Source organism: Mustela putorius, unplaced genomic scaffold, assembly GCF_011764305.1.
Source record: "Mustela putorius furo isolate JIRA1106 unplaced genomic scaffold, ASM1176430v1.1 tig00000281_pilon_pilon_pilon, whole genome shotgun sequence".
Classification (NCBI taxonomy): domain Eukaryota; kingdom Metazoa; phylum Chordata; class Mammalia; order Carnivora; family Mustelidae; genus Mustela; species Mustela putorius.
This window is the reverse complement of record NW_025421343.1, coordinates 32,171,367-32,189,014: the sequence shown is the minus strand read 5'-3', so window position 1 is coordinate 32,189,014 and position 17,648 is coordinate 32,171,367. Positions and strand designations below refer to the sequence as shown.

Here is a 17,648-nt window from a genome sequence, read left to right as displayed (position 1 = left end):
GTTTTAGTGATTTTTTAAAAGTGTCCCATTAGTCAACGTTCAGAAGAGTCACCAGCAAAGAATAGAGCAGTTACCACCTCTGTTGAACAGGATGCAGCATTTACCATTTGGTTTACAGGCTTTTAATTCTGTAGCTTCGATGACCTGCACCATCAGACGCCCGATGCCTGAAGTCTTTTGCGAGCGAGCTACAAAAGAGGAGGAAAGCCCGGTTAAGTTCTTCTCCGAGCCTGCAGGTAACGCACAGAGGACACGGAGCTCTCTAGATGACCTAACACTCCCCTGCGGCCCCTGCCACGGTGCTGGGCCTGGCCGACCAGCGTCTGGCTGCTCTGCCTTTGCCCAGGCTGTGTCCCTGCTGGGGCGCCTTGTCCGTGCTCCCTGCTTGTCTGCATCCTACCCGGCCTTGAGGATGCACACGGCCCATCTGGACCCCCATCTCTGCCCCCTGCGCGCCCGTTATCCCCAGCTTCTGCGCGTCCCGCAACTTCCTCTCCAGGAGAGGCTGCTGCAGAGCTTGTGTTTATGCAGCCTTGTAGTAACGCTCTGTTGCCTAGCGATGGTCATAGTAATAAAATAATACATTCTATCTGTTCAGCACTTAAAAGCAGCTAACATTTATTGGATACTTTGTGTCAGGCACCGTGCTAGACCTCTACAAAAGTTTTATTATTTAAACTGCACAATTCCACGATCTGGTAGCTGAGAACTGCCATCTCCACACAGGACAACGGAGTCTGACAAAGGACTGTGACCGCCCCCGTCACAGAGGCTGTCAATGGCAAGGTAAAAAAAAAGTCACTACCAGGTACCAAAGGCTATTAGCCACCCACTGTCATTCCGTCACATGTAAACACTTCAGGTTAAGACCTTGCTCTATTTTGAGGATGTACTCAAAACCCTTTCATATAGAGGGGAATGAGTCTGGGAACTTGGGGTTATCTTGGTAAATATGAAGTTAAGCAGGTTTTGCTCTCAAGCATTTAAAAATGAACAAAAGGCTGCTTGTGAGCTATTGATTTTTCAAAACTTAGGGCGTGTAAAACTTTACGACAAGGGGTTCCCGTCCGCCATGCCAACCTCTCCAGCGTGGCACTTACACTCCGTTCCCCTTAAAGACAGGGCTGGGCCATACTCATCTTTGAAGGCCCAGTTAGGACTAGCACAGAGCTTGGCACAGAGTAAGTAATAAATGTCTAAAGAATTGAACATAGAGAAAATGCGTAACAGTATGTAGAGATATTGATGTTAAGCAAAACTAACAGAAAAACTGATTTATGTCTTTGACCAATTAAGAGATCGTTATATGCTTTACAGATCATTCAGTCGTTGATTCTTCAATAGCAAGCATTTGAAGTAACATTAAAACAAGATTCAATCAGCAAAAGCCAATATGCACATACCTTTCAAGAGATATAACAAAATAAGGGGAACCTGAATAAAAAAAACAGAGTTGCAGCTACAGCAGGGGAACATGACGGGGAGGCCTGGACAGGGGAGGCCTGGGGGCGGGCACGGGCGGGGCTTCCGAGGAGGGCGGTTCGGTCAGGCAGTGGTGGGGGCGAGGCAGAGGGAAAGAGGTGGGGCTCTGCCCTGAGTCTGGGATAGGACATTACCCTTAATTTGGGAGGCAACAGGGAAGACGCTTAGCAAGGAGATTAAGTCCTGTAAGAAGAATGCTCTGGAAAGGATAGGGACGGGCGATGGGGGGCCTTGTGCCAGGGTGGAGGTTAGAGGGTCTTAACTGGGCTCCGCCACCGGGAAAGGACCAGGACGAGGGAAGAGAATGAGAGAAGGTGCGCGACGTGGCCTCTGAGTAGGGGAGCGTGCGGGCTGAGAGCGTGCCTGCAGTGTGGGTGGCGGGAACACCACTGCCATTCCCGGGGCTTCCCGGGAGATGCCGGGGTGCGAAGCCCAGCAGGCGGCCAGGAGAGGTCGCGGTGTGTCCGGAGCGTGGGCTCAGGGAAGCAGCCCAGCATGACTTTATGAAACAGCAGAGGGACAGAGAAGCTTAGGCGAGGGCGGCTCCGGGTAGAACGAGAGGAGCCGCTCTGACTTCCTGCCGTCGGGTGCAGGGACCTCAGAGTGAGTGAAGCCATGGGTTAGGTCACTGGTGTCCCGTGAGGGAGCCATCTGCACACGACGGGGACAGCAAGTGGGGCGAACGGCGTGTGAGGGGGAGGAGAGCCCTGGGATCTGGGCCCGGGTATGGAGGCGGACGGGTGGACGTGGACGGGGCTGGGGCAGGCGCCCGGAGAGAGAGGAGGAGCGGGGCTGAAGGCAGGCAGGCCGCGGACGTGACGCTGGGTGAAGGCAGACAGGCCACGGACGTGACGTTGGGTGAAGCAAAACGGACCAAGCAAAAGTGGGCTTGGTTGTGCAAAGGACCTTCTTCCTTTGCCACAAGAGAAGCGAGGTCTCAGGGCTGGCATGGGATGCCCCCCATCTGTGTGGTGGGTAGGGGGTTCAGGGAGGCCCCGAGGGCAGCAGCAGCCAACGGGATCACAACTGCCTGGTCCCCCAGCAAGTCTGTCCTTCAGGCTGTCGCTGTTTAGCCCCCTCTGCAGGAGCAGCAGCTTGTGTCCTGAGAGTGGGGCCTGTTCCCCTCCCAGGGGTCCCCTGGCAGCTGCTTCCAACCCTCCAGGGCACCACCAAGTACCTTGATAAGCTTTTTCCCGTTTCTTCTTTTCTGTGTCGATGTACTGCTCAGAGGCCGCCTTGATCTTCTGGACCCAGGCAGTCCTGGAGAGGCAGAGCACAGCCGTAGGGTTGGCTTTCCCGCACGCCTCCCGGGCTCGGCCAGGAGCACCAAAGCTCGGCCCTCACTCGGCCCTCCTGCGCCGCCCTCGGCTTTGACAAGTTTCCCATCACAGACCGAGTGTTAGCTCAACCGAAAGGCTTGTTCGCTACTTGAAGATCAAGCTGGGGATTTGTGGGCAGCTACCGCTTAGAGAACACCAGGCACCGGCAGGGTGCTGGCACCCAGAGAGAGACGCAGGGCGCCACCACAGTGGCAATTCAGCACGACAGAGGGACATTCGACCTGAAAGCAAAGAAGCGGGCGCACAGAGGAGGGGGCGGGCCCCCGTCTGCCATCACAGAGGTGGCCGTGGAGGATGGTGGCTGGCCGGGCAGAGAGCAGGAGCGCGGCGCTCCACACCAAGCGGGCAGACATCCTGGGGGGTGGAGGGATGGGGCCGGGCTGAGACACACAGTGAAGGAGCCGGGCCTGCCGCACGAGGGATTTTAGCAGGAAGCAAGGTGCCGGATCTCCCGTTTTGGAAGATCTTGAGGAGAGAGCGAGGCAGGGACACAGGCTGAGCTGATGGCAGCAAGCCGGCACGTCCACACCGAGGCTGGCCGGTCGGACGGGGCTGGGCGGGACCGGTCAGGGGAGCCTGGGGTGCAGGAGGAGCAGCACTCGAGCATGTCTGCAGGCGGCTAGTGGGAGGGAGCCGTCCAGGCTTCAAGGCAGGTCCCAGGTGGTCAGGACTGACTGACCTCTCGTTAATGTTGTCTGTTCGGAGGGTGTAGACCCGGTCAATGTGAGAAATGTGGAAGACGGGCTCATCGCTGGAAGGGTCTGTGGGCAGTTTCACCAAGACTTCATTCAGGAAAATGGGCTGAAAGAGTTAGGGCCGAAACAGAGGCTGTGAGATGGGCCAGAACCCTCCACCTGCCTATGTTTCCAGAGAACGCTGTCTGTTCCGAAGAGCCTTTTTTTTTTTTTTTAAAGATTTTATTTATTTGATAGAGATCACAACCAGGCAGAGAGAGAGAGGAAGGGAAGCAGGCTCCCCGCTGAGCAAAGAGCCCGATGTGGAACTTGATCCCAGGACCCTGGGATCATGACTTGAGCCAAAGGCAGAGGCTTTAACCCACTGAGCCACCCCGGTGCCCCTGAAGAGCCTTGCTGAGAAGCAGAGAAGAGGCTGGCTTCTCGAGCCTTCTACTTAGGGAAAAAGAGACAGTGTCCATTTTGTGGAAGAAGCATGTTGGGCAGATCAGAGATTCCTGAACTGGGGACAGGAGCTCCGAGTGCCCACGGGTCAGGGTCACTCAGCACTCTGCTCCCGCTTCAGTTTCACAGAGACCTGATGCTGAACGTGGATGGGGGCGGTGGGGGGGCTACATGTCAAGTTTGCCAGGGAGGAGGCCAGAGCCTACAGCTGGAGTCCGGCCATCAGCGGCCAGAGGGCAGTGAGGGCCCCGCGACACTGGGCCTTCCTTCCTGGGATGTGACGAAGGGGGAGTGACCCATCTGGAGACGGGGGAAGAGAGTCACATGGGGACAAGGAAGGCTCAGGCCAGGAAGGAGGTCTTCGAGGTGGCGGAAACACCTCGTTACGCTCCTGACGCCAGGGCCAGGGACATGACACTTACCGTTTTATACATTTTGAACTGGGCATTGGACTTAGAGCTGAAAAGCTTCTCAGAGCCTGAGGAAACAGCAAACTGCTTGACCATGTAGGTCAGGAGCAGAAAGTCGTTGAAGAGGAATCCATGTAGCTCCTTATTGCTCTTGGTCTTATATAACTTTCCACTGTGCAGAAGCTTCCGGGGCCCCAGGCAGTTGGTGAGGGAGTTGAAAATCAGTTGCTTAAAGAGAAATTGTCGCTTTGTGAGTGCCAGCACAAGCCATCCCCATGTCCTGTGGGAAGCCAGTGCCCCGGACCTGAGGTGCTGTGGTAGAATCTTGTAGTTGGGAAGGTGGCTGGAACCATCCACCTTGACACAAAAGATCCTTGTGTTTATTTTTCTTCAGAGTTCAGAGTGGCATCATGAAAAGCCTCACTCAGAGCCACAGAATATGGATCTTAACAGCTGGATTCAAGGAGCTCAAAAAGATCCAAGTTCTCTTTCTAAGAAAGGGAAATGACACCCCAGAAGGGACAGGACGGTGGGTCCCGGGGCTGGGCTGAGGCAGACACTGTTCACAGGCTCCGGCTCCCCACCCAGCGGCTGCCCAGGGGGCCCCAGCTTAGCCCCACAGGGCTCACCTCTGCGAGACCGTCACACTGAACGTGGGCCTGGATCCACTCCAGCCGGTCGGAATTTTCTTTTTCCCGAACTCCTTCATTAACTTGGGAGCAAAGCTCCTCTGCCCGCTCGAGAGCCAGCTTTAGGGAGGAGTGGTCTACATGATTCTCCAGGGTGTTCTCCAGAATCTGGAAAAGAGTGGGCCGCGTCATCCGGTGAGCAGTGTACCCGCCCGCCCAGGCGTCGTGCTGGCTGCTGCACGTGCTGGGCGCGGGCCACTGGCTGCACAGCTGCCCTTGAGGAGCTCATGGCTGCTCTGTTCCTGGGGAGACAGGGACTTGGGTAAAGAGGCTGTGCCAAGTGCTGCACAGATCAAGTGCCCTGAGACCTGTGGGCATCTAGGGGCTCTCGGTGGGGTCTTAGCAATAGGACCTGTGTGAAAGGGGCCTGCCTGCCGCCCCCAGTCACTTGAGCCAGTGCCTTTAACCCACCAGGGGACCTGGGTGTGAACCTGCTGAAGGACAATCATGTGTAACATTCTGGGGGTCACTGGTCTTTTTAAAAAATCTGCAGAAAGCAATGAATCCTCTGCTATGGGAAAAATACAATAAAATCATGTCATCCCCTAGTAGGAAACATGTTCAGTTCATTCCGAAGTGCCTTCAAACTAATGTCACAAATGCAAAAGAACAGAGGCGCACCCCCCTGTGTGGCCCCCGCAGCAGATGCCTCCTGACTGGACTCTGGTCACGGTGGGACCACAGTCCTCTGTCTACAGCTCCAAAATGGGACAAAGCCCCGAAAGTCTAACATGTTTTCCAATATTCATTTGGTGACAAAACCTGACCTAGCCGGAAGAGAGGCCTTTATTTATTCTACTCGGAAGTGATGACTCACGTACGTCACTGTAGGAATACTACTGTGTTTGGTTAAAGGTGATGACCAGGCTTTGTTGTGATGTCATATGAGAGACAGTATTTGAATCACATTCTGAATTTTGAGACCCATCCGGCTCACACTATTTCAGCTGAGGGCCTGCGGATGACTGTATTAAGGGGTCAGCTTGGTATCATCACTGTGGCACGAGGTCCACACTGAGCCAGCGCGGCTTAGAGACCAATGGTCAAGGGATAATCCGTAAAAGCAAGTCTTACACTACTTCTGCTGTTTTCCTTTGTAAGATGATTAAAATTGCATCCATGATAACTTATGGAAAGATGCTTCTCAGAAGGCATACTGGCTCAAGAGGGCCACCTAGTTTCTGTTAAAAGATGGATGGCTTTTAGGACTGTTGAGTTAGCAAGTTGAGGTGGGCACGGCGCGGGGATGGCGGTGAGCCCGGGTGAGGCTGTGCTGAGTCGGGGGCTCGGGAGACCATCCAGGTACAGGTGTTCAGCTGGGAGAAGAATTCTGCTCTCACCCGAAAGACTGGAGTCCAGGGTTGTACTAGCAGAGGACTCTGTCTGGGCTCAAGACAGGCTCTGCAGCTGCAGACCTAGAGGGCGACCGCCCTGCCTAGAAAAACACACTCCTGACTCTGAGAGGCCAGCGGAGTTTCCTAGGGGAGGGGGCGCAGGTTACTCTAGTGACCCTGGTTGACCTGTATTTGCCTAATCCGGATGCCCGTGTGCACTCATGTGCGCACACATGGCCCGGCCCATCGGACCGTGTGGCCGGGGAGGCTGGCGCTCTCCCGGGCTCCCTGGCTAGGGCCTCCGTGGCCCTCTGCGGGCCGCCGCTCCGTCCCCGCCAGGGCACTCACGCTTCTGATGAGAAGAGGGTAGCGGGTGATCCTCTGCATGGGCTTCAGCAGGAAGCTGGACAGGGGCATCCCCTTACAGCGAGGGTCGGACGCCAGCTTCTGCAAAGAATAGACAGGCTCATGAGCCTTTGAGGAAAACAAAGGAAGCACCGACTGTACTCCTGATGTTGAGCACCTCGTAGATTTCTAATTTCTCTTAAAAACTCAGGATTTAAAAATGGTATGTCTCAGATGAACAGACCTCCGAGGGGAGGTCAAACTTCCTACCCCTGATGCTCAACACAGCAGAAGCTTTCATTTCTCTCTTTCTCACATGGATCTGTGGCTGTGCCGTGTCTCCCTCCTCTGCTTCCAGAAGCACGGACTGCTGTCTTCCCAGCCGGCTCCTTCCCGATCCCCACTTCCTTCCTCTCCTCTCCCAGCTCTTAAGTGATGGTGCTGCCTGAGGCCCCGTGCAGCGAAGTCCCGAGCGTCACCCAGACCCTCTCCAGAGCTCCATGCTTGCCGCCTTACTCTCCTTCCTACCGGAACCTCCCACTCAGCACCTCGGCACACCCCGAAGTCCTCACCTTCTTTCCCGAAAGCCTTCTCTTTCACCTCCGTCCCTGAGCTGCTGCACCGCTCTGCACCCATCCACCTTCCCGCCACACGCCGGGGAGTCCCCTTTCACGCCAGTTCGTCTTCTAAATAGCTCTTGATTTCCCCTGCCTCTGCCTGCCATTGTCTCTGCTTTGTTCGAAACAGTCACTACCGTTTATTGAGCACCTACGATGTGCCAGGTAATGAGTGCACTTGGCTACTGTGCCTTCTCTCTCTCCACCTAGTTCATAGTCGTTTCTGAAGACTCACATTACGCCTCCCCTTGGGCAGCCTCTCCCCTTCCTTGGCGCCCTCCCTCCTTTTCAGTGATCCTTCTTGAGCCTCACAATAACCCGTGGACGCCTTTATCGCAAAGCCACCTCTGGACTGGGTGAGACAGGGAGAGGGGTCACGTTTGAGTCGTCTCCATGACCTTGTAGACTGTTAGCCCCAGGAAACTAAGTACCCCAACATTTTTGCTTCTACTCCTATTAATATTTACCTGAATAAAGTAGCTAGTATTCTTGGGTGACCTTTTCTTTTTTTAATGACCATTGGTAATGATTGAAAAGCACATTTATTATAATTTAACTTTTGCCACGATGGGATATTAAAACTGTTCCCTCCTTTTGTTTTTGGATATATCTAAGATGTATTTTGTTCTGTATTATCTGAGACTTTTTAAACAGTTACATTTAGAATGAATATTATTGTTAGATTTTGTTTTTAATATAATGTAATCAATACAATGCCTTTCATTATGAGACTATAAATTTATTCTTACTATTGTTAACAGTTGTGATGACACCGATACCCTATTTATACTGTGGCTGTTATTACTATTTGGAAAATTTTAAAAATCTTTTACTCATGCTTTATTTATTTTTTTTTTTTAAAGATTTTATTTATTTATTTGACAGAGATCACAAGTAGACAGAGAGGCAGGCAGAGAGAGAGGAAGGGAAGCAGGCCCCCTGCTGAGCAGAGAGCCTGATTTGGGACTCGACCCCAGGACCCTGAGATCATGACCTGAGCTGAAGGTAGTGGCTTAACCCACTGAGCCACCCAGGCGCCCTTACTCATGCTTTAGATGATAAAGATCCAGTTTCTTTTTAAAGATTTTTATTTATTTATTTATTTATTTTATATAAAGATTTTTATTTTTAAGTAATCTTTGTGCCCAATGTGGGGCCTGAATCCATAACCCCGAAATCAAGAGTCACAAACTCTACCAATTAAGCCAGAGAGGCACCCCTAAATATCCTTCATTCTACTATTCATTATTTTAAAGCATTTAAATGCACTCAACAGTCCCACATTTATCTACTTATTCTGACCAGTGTTTGTGTCTGTAATTTCGGTTCCCTTGTATGCTTCTTCTGGTTCATTTTTAAGCAAGCCCATGCCTCCCACCCTTACTGCCAACTTCATGAAGAGTCAGTCCTCAGGGCCTTACCTAAGTCGAATCATTTTTGCATCCCGGAGATCATCATAAGGAATGTAAATATAATTAACATTTACTGAATGCTTATACAGGCTGGTCTCTGCTAGAAAGTACTTTAAAAGTAGTAACTGACCATCTCTGGGTTACACACTGGAGTCCGAAGGCACCAAATGTTAAGTAGCTTGCCTTGGTCACACGCCCCGCCGTCTGATTCTGAAGGCTGCTTTATTCTAGGATGAGGCAATGTGGCCTCCTGGGATGATTCTACTTGGTTATGACAGACTCTTCTTTTCATGTAAGGTTTATTTTTATTCACTGATTTTTATTTTATTTTAAAGACTTTATTTATTTGACACAGAGAGGGACAGTGAGAGAGGGAATACAAGCAGGGGGAGTGGGGGAGAGAGAAGCAGGCTTCCCACTGAGCAGGGAGCCTGATGCGGGGCTCGGTCCCAGGACCCTGGGATCGTGACCTGAGCCAAAGGCAGACACTTAAGGACTGAGCCATCCAGGCGTTCCTATTTGCTGATATTTTAATTAAGATTTTAACAACTATATTTATAAGAGATATTGGGTTATAACTCTTTTTTTTCATTTTTGTAATTAAATATAAATGCAAATATAGGCTTTGGGGGTCAGGAACACTTTTGCCTTATACAGTGAATTAGACGGGTTTGTCTTTCTTTCTTTCTTTAACATTTTATTTATTTGAGAGAGACAGAATGAGTAGGGGGCGGGCAGAAGGAGAGGGCAAGGGACAAGCAGACTCCCCATTTGGCAGGTACCCCGAGATCATGACCTGAGCTCAAGGCAGACACTTAACCGACGGAGCCACCCAGGCGCCCCACAGTTATATTCTATTAGTGCTTTTCAGTGTACCTGTTCTCAGATATATTGATATCATTTGTGCTTTTATCTTTATTACTTACTCCATCTTTTTTTTTTTTTTTAAAGATTTTATTTATTTATTTGACAGAGATCACAAGTAGGCAGAGAGGCAGGCAGAGAGAGAGAGAGAGAGAGAGAGAGAGAGGGAAGCAAGCTCCCTGTGGAGCAGAGAGCCCGATGCGGGGCTCGATCCCACGACTCTGAGATCATGACCCGAGCCGAAGGCAGCAGCCCAAACCACTGAGCCACCCAGGCGCCCCACTTACTCCATCTTTTGTTGGAATTTTTATCCTCTGCCTAAATATCTTATATTCTATGCTTAATTATTTTTTCCATTCTTTTTTGATAATGAAGATATTAAAATGATGCATTCTCCCTTCAGGCACTGTGGCTGTAACAGACCCCAATATGCAGTATTTCAGAAACCAAAAAACAGGAAGACATGTAGAAAAGGAAGCAGCAGATGTGACTCTCATTTCTGTCAGCACTTTAACATGTGTGGGAAGAGTGTGTGTTGCCCAACACGGGCGAAGATGCGTTCGCGTTCGCACACCGGGCTGGGCTGCGGTACCCGCTGGGCATCTCGCTGCTGGATCTCTGGGAGGCTGTCGCTGACCCCTTACGCTACCCACGGCGGTCTCTGACGGCCCTTCTAGCGTGACTGCGCACCAAGGCTTTGTTTTTAATTTACGACCATGGCACCACGGAGCTAAATGTGTTCTCTCATTGGCTTCTGGACTTTTTGGGGACATGGGGGCACACGTGGAGCACATGGACAGAGTCACACGTGAGTGTTTAAGCAGCGTCCTAAGTCCAGTGTCGCCCTTCTCCTCTCGTTTCCTTTGGTCCCACTGTATGCATCCACTGACATTTTATCTTGTTGCTTTTGATATATTTGAGTAAACTATTTTATGCTTTTTTGGGAATAAGATGGGTATAGTTCACAAATTTAATATAAATTTAATAAAGTGACATTCTGGATATTTTGGGGGTATAAAGTAGCTGATTTAATAGGCTTAAACAACACTCTGCTAATAGATGGCAACAACATGGTCCCAGTGGCAAGAAAAGTCAATTCTACATGGACGGTAACACCAACACTCAAAACATTTTTTGCCATATTGGTGTTTCCTCTGGAAAGTTGGGGGGGTGCCCTTCCCCAGGCTGAGCCCCCTGACGGTGCAGCCTGCCTCCAGGCTCAGAACGAGGTGGCCTGCCCACGATCCCAGAATGGAGTTACCTTTAAAAATTCCTTGAACTCCGTGTCTTCGTCCGTCTTCTGCTGTAACAGAGCTGCTCCGTTCAGCTGACAGCTACAGAACCGGATGTAAGCCTGCATGTGGGACAGCTCAGCGGCCAGGATGTCCCCGATCGTCTGCACCGGCATCTTCTCTCCTCCCGTCTTCTTCCGGACCCGCAAGGCCCTGCAACCAACACACTCCCATGGTCAGTTTCTAGCGAACTTCGTCAGTAAATAAAGGATGAATATCATGGGAGACTAAGGAAATGAGAACCAGTGAGTTACCTAAACACCTGGCACTGTGAGGGGAGAGTCAGAAGGAGGCGGCAGCGGGGGCCTACGTGCTGCTGGCCAAGCCAACCTGGGTAAAACGTTAGCAAAGAAGAGTAAGAAAACGGAAGTCTGTACACGGGGCTATTTCTAGGTCCTTGGAATTGCTTTGGACTCATTTTTGGTTCTTAGCAAAGTTCCTTTAGAGAAATTCTAATGTGTTCTCAGCTGAACCAAGAAGAAGGGGACAAAGGGAGCAGGAGCCCACAGAGGCCAGGCGTGGAGGGAGAGGTGAGCACTGTCCTCAGGAGAGCTGCTGCGCCCTGAGGAGGGCAGAGATGCAGCAAGGGCTGGGCGTGCTGAGTCCCCTGCGCCCTGGAGTCCGTCCTCACAGGCGAGGGGGATGGGAAGTCACCCCAAGGAATGGAATTTCTCACACAGGGACTGAGGAGACTGCCAGACCAGCCAGGATGCCTGGGGCAGGAGCTACAGCTTCTCTCCTACTCTAACTAGAGTCAAGCAAATTTTGAAATCCTATGTTAATATTTTATGATTTAATTTTTCTTTGTCCAAATTTTTTCTTTGTTGTATTTCTCAACTTCAAGAATTATGTCTTTTACAGTTACGGGGCATTTCATAAAATGACAATAAAATAAAAAGCTTGAGGGAGCAGAGAACAATTAAAAGTTCCTTTGCGAAACAGCCCCGTGTGGGGAGTCAAGTGAGGACGTCCTGGTCCTGGGGGCTGGGGGCGTCCACTGCCGGGGCGGGAGCTGCTCGCAACTCACTTCAGCAGCTTCGTGTTACACATGATGAGCTCCTTCCAGTTTACAAAGATTAAGGCCATTTCTCCTTCAGTGAGAAAGCCTGACTCCACCATCCGTTTCTGAAAAACCTAAATTCAAGACACAAAAGAAATGTTAGCTGGGGTGTGAATACACAGGCTATGTGGTCTAAATCAAACAATAACTTCACATATTGAAACTAATATGATCATGATGTTTTTAAATAAACCTACTTATGATTGCTAAATTTTCCCCCAAATTTTAATTTAAATTCTAGTTAGTTAACATAGAGTGTAATACTGGTTTCAGGAGCAGAATTTCGTGATTTGTCACATATATATAACACTGAGTTGATTGCTAAATCTTATTTTATTTATTTGAGAGAGAGAGTACAAGCATGGGGGGTTGAGGGGGAGAAGGAGAGAGAGAATCTCAAGCAGACTCCCCGCTGAGCATGGAGCCTGACCTGGGGCTCAATGTCACCATCCTGAGATCATGACCTGAGCTGAAACCAAGGGCCAGATGCCCAACTGACTGAGCCACCCAGGCGCCCTGATTGCTAAATTTTAAGTTGCATAATTTCCCTACTGTTTGCTCTCTGGTTCTTACTAGGGCTAATTCTTCTTCTTCTTCTTTTTCTTTTTTTTGGTAAGTGGGCTCCATGCCCAACTTGGGACTTGCGCTCACAACCCTGAGATCAGGAATCACATGTTCCACTGATCGAGCCAGCCAGGTGCCCCTTATTAGGCCTAATTCTGAGGAGGACTGAGGCCAGTACTCTCATCAATAAGAGGAGCTTCTCCTACCTACCTCCTAGGGAGATGAAGCAGGTTCAATGAAACCATGTGCATAAAGTACCCGCACCCCGTGAAAGCTGCAGAATTGAGGGGCTGGGCATCCCAGAGTCCCAGAAGCGGTCTGTGAGAGGGTCAGCAACAGAAAAAGTGGTGATTTACATGGCCCCCACGCAGATGCGGACTTCAGAGGCTGGCTGGCTGAGCGGAAATGTGACCCTCTATCTATTTTCCACGACACCGGAGGATTTACGAAGCTGATGGGTACGTATCTGCACACGCCTGTGTGCATGTGTGCACACGCTGTGAGTGGGTTCTGAGTGAACTTCACAGATGACGCAGGTCAAGCCCAATCAGCTATTATTATTATTATTATTATTTGTTTTTAAAGATATATTTATTTGTTTTTTTAGACAGAGTGAGTTGGAGAAGGTTCGGAGCAAGAAAATTCTAGGAAGACTCTGCACAGAGCATGGAGCCTGAAGTGGGGATTGATCTCAAGGTCCCGAGATCATGACCTGAGCTGAAATCCAGATCCGGTCCCTTAGCTGACAGAGCCACCCAGGCGCCCCTCAGCTGTTGCTTTTCCCGGGGCACTCATGAGGAAAGAAAGGCTGAGAGAGGGATCTGCTCAAGGTCACAAACCTAGACCACGAAGGAGCCAGAACAAAAACACGTCTTTTTGATTCTGAGCTGGTTTCCACTGAACAACTGGGATTCCCAGCAAGTGACTGGTCTAAAGTCTTCGGAAACCGTGAAGTTACCCGAGACAACCTTCTCGTGTGTGATCTTTCCAAGATACGACATGTCAGCCTCCTAAAGGCGCTCGTCGGCCCTGGGATAAGGCGCAGACTCCTTCTGAAGGCTCACCATGCCCGCGCGGCCTGCCCCTGCCAGCTTCACCCGCCTGGCCCCTCGAGGCCTGGACACACCACGTGGGACCACCCGCAGGACCCTAGCTCCCGGGCACAGCCTTCCCACTCCTTCTTCCTCTTCCAGGCACACTTGTCCTTGTCCTTCTGGTCTGTCCTGACTCTCCTCTGTGGCAGGGGTGGTCAGCCCTCTCCTGGCTCCCACCTCTCTGTTCTGCCGCCGTCTGTCTGTCTTTTGTCCTCGTGACTGTGAACTCCTGAGGGCAGGAACGTTCTCCTTCCCCTCTGCTCTCCAGCACAGAGCTTTCTGCCCGCGGCAGGTCTTCGGTGAGTGTCGATTTACTGAGTTGTGCTGAGCACGGGCTCGAAGGATTCAGGTAACAGTGCTATGAAGCGGACGTCTCTGAACCTTCGTCGTTCCAAGACTGGAGTGAGGATGTCAGGATCCTCGGACCGGAGCGCGCCCTGGCAAGGTGGTGGGTCTGCTCCAAGGTGCCGGAAGGCCGGGAAGGCACCTGCTGGTCTGTTCTCTCACCCGCTGATGAACATTCATCCCATTCACCTGCCTCCGAGAGGGAAGCAGAGGACGGTCGGACCCTCTGAGAGCCTCCGTGGGGATGGCGATGAGCCCGCCTGGCCTGCGAACCGCGCTCTCACTCTACGTCCCTGCCCCCGACGTGAGCCCCTGCTCCTCAGCCCGGGCAGGCGGGCAGAGTGGGAATAACCCACGGGGAAGTGACGGGTCTGAGTGGGGGAGGCGTGCGGCCCCGTGCACGCTCCACGCCGGTGTCCGACAGGTGCTTCCCCGGCCATTGGCAACCTCCCAGCACTGCGACCTGCCAGCGGCAGGGGGATGCTCGGAGGGGTCAATGGCAAGATGGGCTGTTCTTCTCGCCATCCTTCCAGGTCAGAGAAGTGTAGACGTAAACACACATAATTCATTCAGGGCCGACCGGAAGGCCTGTAAAGGGCCAGACTGAGTGTTGGGGACACAGGATGAAGGATACATGTCCCTGCTGTCAGGGGCTCACAGCCTCGCGGGCAAGAGAGACGTTACCCACTAGCAGCGTGGCAGAGTGTACTTGTGAGCAGAACAAGTGTGCGGGTCGCAAGCCCCAGCTTGCACGCGGGCTGGAGGATGGTGCGAGGGCGGGCCTTTCTGGGGGCCGATGGAGAAGGGTGCAGCTTCCCCGCCACACCTCCAGCGAGGTCACGGCCAGGCACCTGCTGGGCCCGCTGGGGACATGTGTTCTCTTCGACGGCTTGTTTATTTAACTGGGCTTCTCATCCCGAGGGCCTTGAAACATTTGGTGAGAACGAGGAGCCACAGAAACAAGTCTTACTTTGTCTACTCAAACACAGACCATTTTTAAGTGCTGCTGTAGCGGCTGTTGCTGGCTTGGGGGTCACTGGGAACGGGAGTCGGCGCCGACAGGGAACACAGGCCTCACCTCCACGACGAGCTGCAGGTCGTCCACGTACCGCTCCTCCGTCCGGATCAGCTCGTGGATGTAGCCCTGCCTCTTCCTCTCCCCCGGCTGCATGGTGTCCAGGCTCTGGAGGTCCGCACACCCTATGGGAAGACAGGGCACAGGTTCAAAACAGCCCTTTCGTCTTCTTTGTAGGAAACAGACAATTATCAGCAGATGTGCTGGGTTTCAAATAGAGCCTCGAAAGAGCCACGCAGCTTTCCAGAGTAACCGATGGTCCGCAGAGTGGCGCCCACCTGCCGAAGGCCGGCCTCACCGCCCGCTCCCCCGGAGCCGCAGGGAGCCATGCCCCTGCCATCTCACGGGGGTCCGCGCTTCTCTTCCAAATCAATGACAGAGGAAGGGGTTTTAGGAATGGCCTCAGAGAGAGGAGAACTGTTCTGAACTTGTGGAGAACCTGTGCGGTTCTCTTCGCTGCGGGACATTTTCAAAGGTAGATAGTGATCTTCGAGATATCAAAGATATTTGATTGATTAAATCAACCAGCCGAGGGACAGATGTGATTAAATCAATCAAATGCCTGAGACCAGTGTTTTCCAAATTGCAGGTCATAAGCCATCTGTGGATCCGTCCATCAATTTTGTTTTTAAAAATGTGGGTTAGGCACGCTCTCTCTTTCCCTTTTCCTCACTCTCTCTAATAAATAAATAAAATCTTAAAAAAAAAAAAAGAGCATCTCAGAGGCTAAGTCGGTTAAGCCTCTGCCTCCTTTCAGCTCAGGTCATGATCTCAGGGTCCTGGGATCCAGCCCTGAGTCAGGCTCCCTGCTCGGTGAGGAATCTGCTTCTCCTTCTCCCACTGCTCCAACGCCTGTCTTGTGTGCTCTTTCTCAAATAAATTTTTTTTTTTAAAGATTTTATTTATTTATTTGACAGAGAGAGATCACAAGTAGGCAGAGAGGCAGGCAGAGAGAGAGAGAGAGAGAGAGGAGGAAGCAGGCTCCACGCTAAGCAGAGAGCCCGATGTGGGACTCGATCCCAGGACCCTGAGATCATGACCTGAGCCGAAGGCAGTGGCTTAACCCACTGAGCCACCAGGCGCCCTCTCAAATAAATCTTAAAAAAAAAAAGTGGGTTGGCGGGCACCTGGGTGACTCAGTGGGTGAAGCCTCTGCCTTTGGCTCAGGTCATCATCTCAGGGTCCTGCGATAGAGCCCCAGGTTGGACTCCTGGCTCAGTGGGGAACCTGCTTCTCCCTGTTCCCCTGCTCATTCTCTCACTCTCAAATGAATAAATAAAATCTTTTAAAAAATGTGGGTCAGGCTTAGCATTAACACAAACAAATACAAACCAGCTGGTGTGCAGCATTGGTAATTACTGCTCTGTGAGCACTTTTACGTAGGTGTGTAGAGAATCTTACTGCTAAGAAATGGCTGAGGAACATTTCTCTAGATTTCTCAAAGTCAAGTGTTACAGTTAGGAAACCTGAAATTCCTGGAATTCAGCAGTTCCCAACAAGGCCACTGCCTTAGCCACCAGAACTGGTTCCAGGACATCATGGCCATAAGACCTCGAGGCAAGTCCCCAGCAGCCTCGCGTCAGGGTGAGCGCCATTGCTCAGTCTGGATCAATTTAAGGGCACACGGGAGCTGAACTGAATGTCAGCCCCAGAACCGACATGATTCTAGAATTACTTGGTACATAGCTGAGGGCTTGCCTTACGCACAGTGGCGGGGGACTACCTCAGGTAGGCCTTCCTCAGACAAAGAGAAAGAGCAGGTAGGTACCAGCAAGCTACCACGTGAGGGAGACAGAAAGCCGAGTGAGGTGTGGGTGACCGTCGAGGATGAGGCAACCATGAGAGGCAGCGGGAGCGGGGGTGTCACACTGCCCCAGCCTTCATCCATGGGACAGGCGGGGACCGATGCAGAGGCACCACTTGGAGATGTGCTTGTGGGGCACTGGGAACACATAAAGCCACAGAGGCAGAAAATGCAAGGATCAGACTGGGCTTTTCCAGGGGGCTTCTCTTTCTGCTTGCCTTTGAGTTTTTATATATTTTGTATAGATCTGGGCCAACAGTTCTAAGGGAGAAAATTGGTCTATTTTCTGTACGTGTTGCCAACAGCTTCAAAAAAAATTCTTCTCACAGTAAAACAGAAATAAAATAAGGCAGGTTGTGTTTGGTGCTTTCAAGAAGACATCATGGTGCCACTGTCATGTTCAAAATTATCCGGCTTTTCTGGGGATCGTACTGTGCCCTGTTCTGCCGGCGAGAGCTGCAGAAAGACCAGGTGTCCTGACCCCGTGAAGCTAATACAGACCCTGTCTGACTAGGCTGTGGGGGCACGGAGGCTGGAGGGGGAATGTCAATGGCGGTGTGAGCTGGGGTCACTGGTCAGGGTGACCAGCTGACTGGGATGAGCCGTCGGAAGGGTTTCTAAGTCTCTGAGGTTAGCGCATCTCCTACACCCACGTGTACGGATTACACCTTCTCCCACGTCCTTCCCTGTGAGTTTACTCATGTTTGAGTTAAATATGGAGGGGACCATGGGTTTTATGTATTGATTATGTTTCTTCTGATACTCACTAAAATAAATACATA

General features: G+C 51.5%; 1 protein-coding gene and 1 long non-coding RNA gene across 17 annotated transcripts in view; one reads left to right on the top strand and one right to left on the bottom strand.

Moving 5' to 3' along the window:
• ITSN2 (intersectin 2) overlaps positions 1 to 17,648 on the bottom strand; it is a 140,124-nt gene that overhangs the window by 1,861 nt on the left and 120,615 nt on the right. For 8 of the 14 annotated variants that reach the window (XM_045079304.1, XM_013052956.2, XM_045079303.1 and 5 more), the window contains 8 exons: positions 15,066 to 15,187; positions 11,952 to 12,058; positions 10,894 to 11,077; positions 6,743 to 6,841; positions 5,001 to 5,168; positions 4,384 to 4,599; positions 3,502 to 3,623; positions 1,442 to 2,742 (listed from right to left, as the gene is read on the bottom strand). In XM_045079304.1, the coding sequence (XP_044935239.1) occupies positions 2,103 to 2,742; positions 3,502 to 3,623; positions 4,384 to 4,599; positions 5,001 to 5,168; positions 6,743 to 6,841; positions 10,894 to 11,077; positions 11,952 to 12,058; positions 15,066 to 15,187 (1,658 nt within the window). In that variant the 3' untranslated portion in view covers positions 1,442 to 2,102. The other 6 variants (XM_045079311.1, XM_045079314.1, XM_013052959.2 and 3 more) reach the window with 3 other exon arrangements.
• On the top strand, positions 110 to 15,067 carry LOC123391779. Of its 3 annotated transcripts, XR_006606519.1 has the most exons (5): positions 154 to 236; positions 727 to 786; positions 10,036 to 11,099; positions 12,602 to 13,006; positions 13,156 to 15,067. It is a non-coding gene; the product is annotated as an uncharacterized LOC123391779 (long non-coding RNA). The 3 variants fall into 3 exon arrangements; XR_006606518.1 differs by lacking the exon at positions 727 to 786 and having other exon boundaries at positions 110 to 236; XR_006606517.1 differs by having other exon boundaries at positions 188 to 786.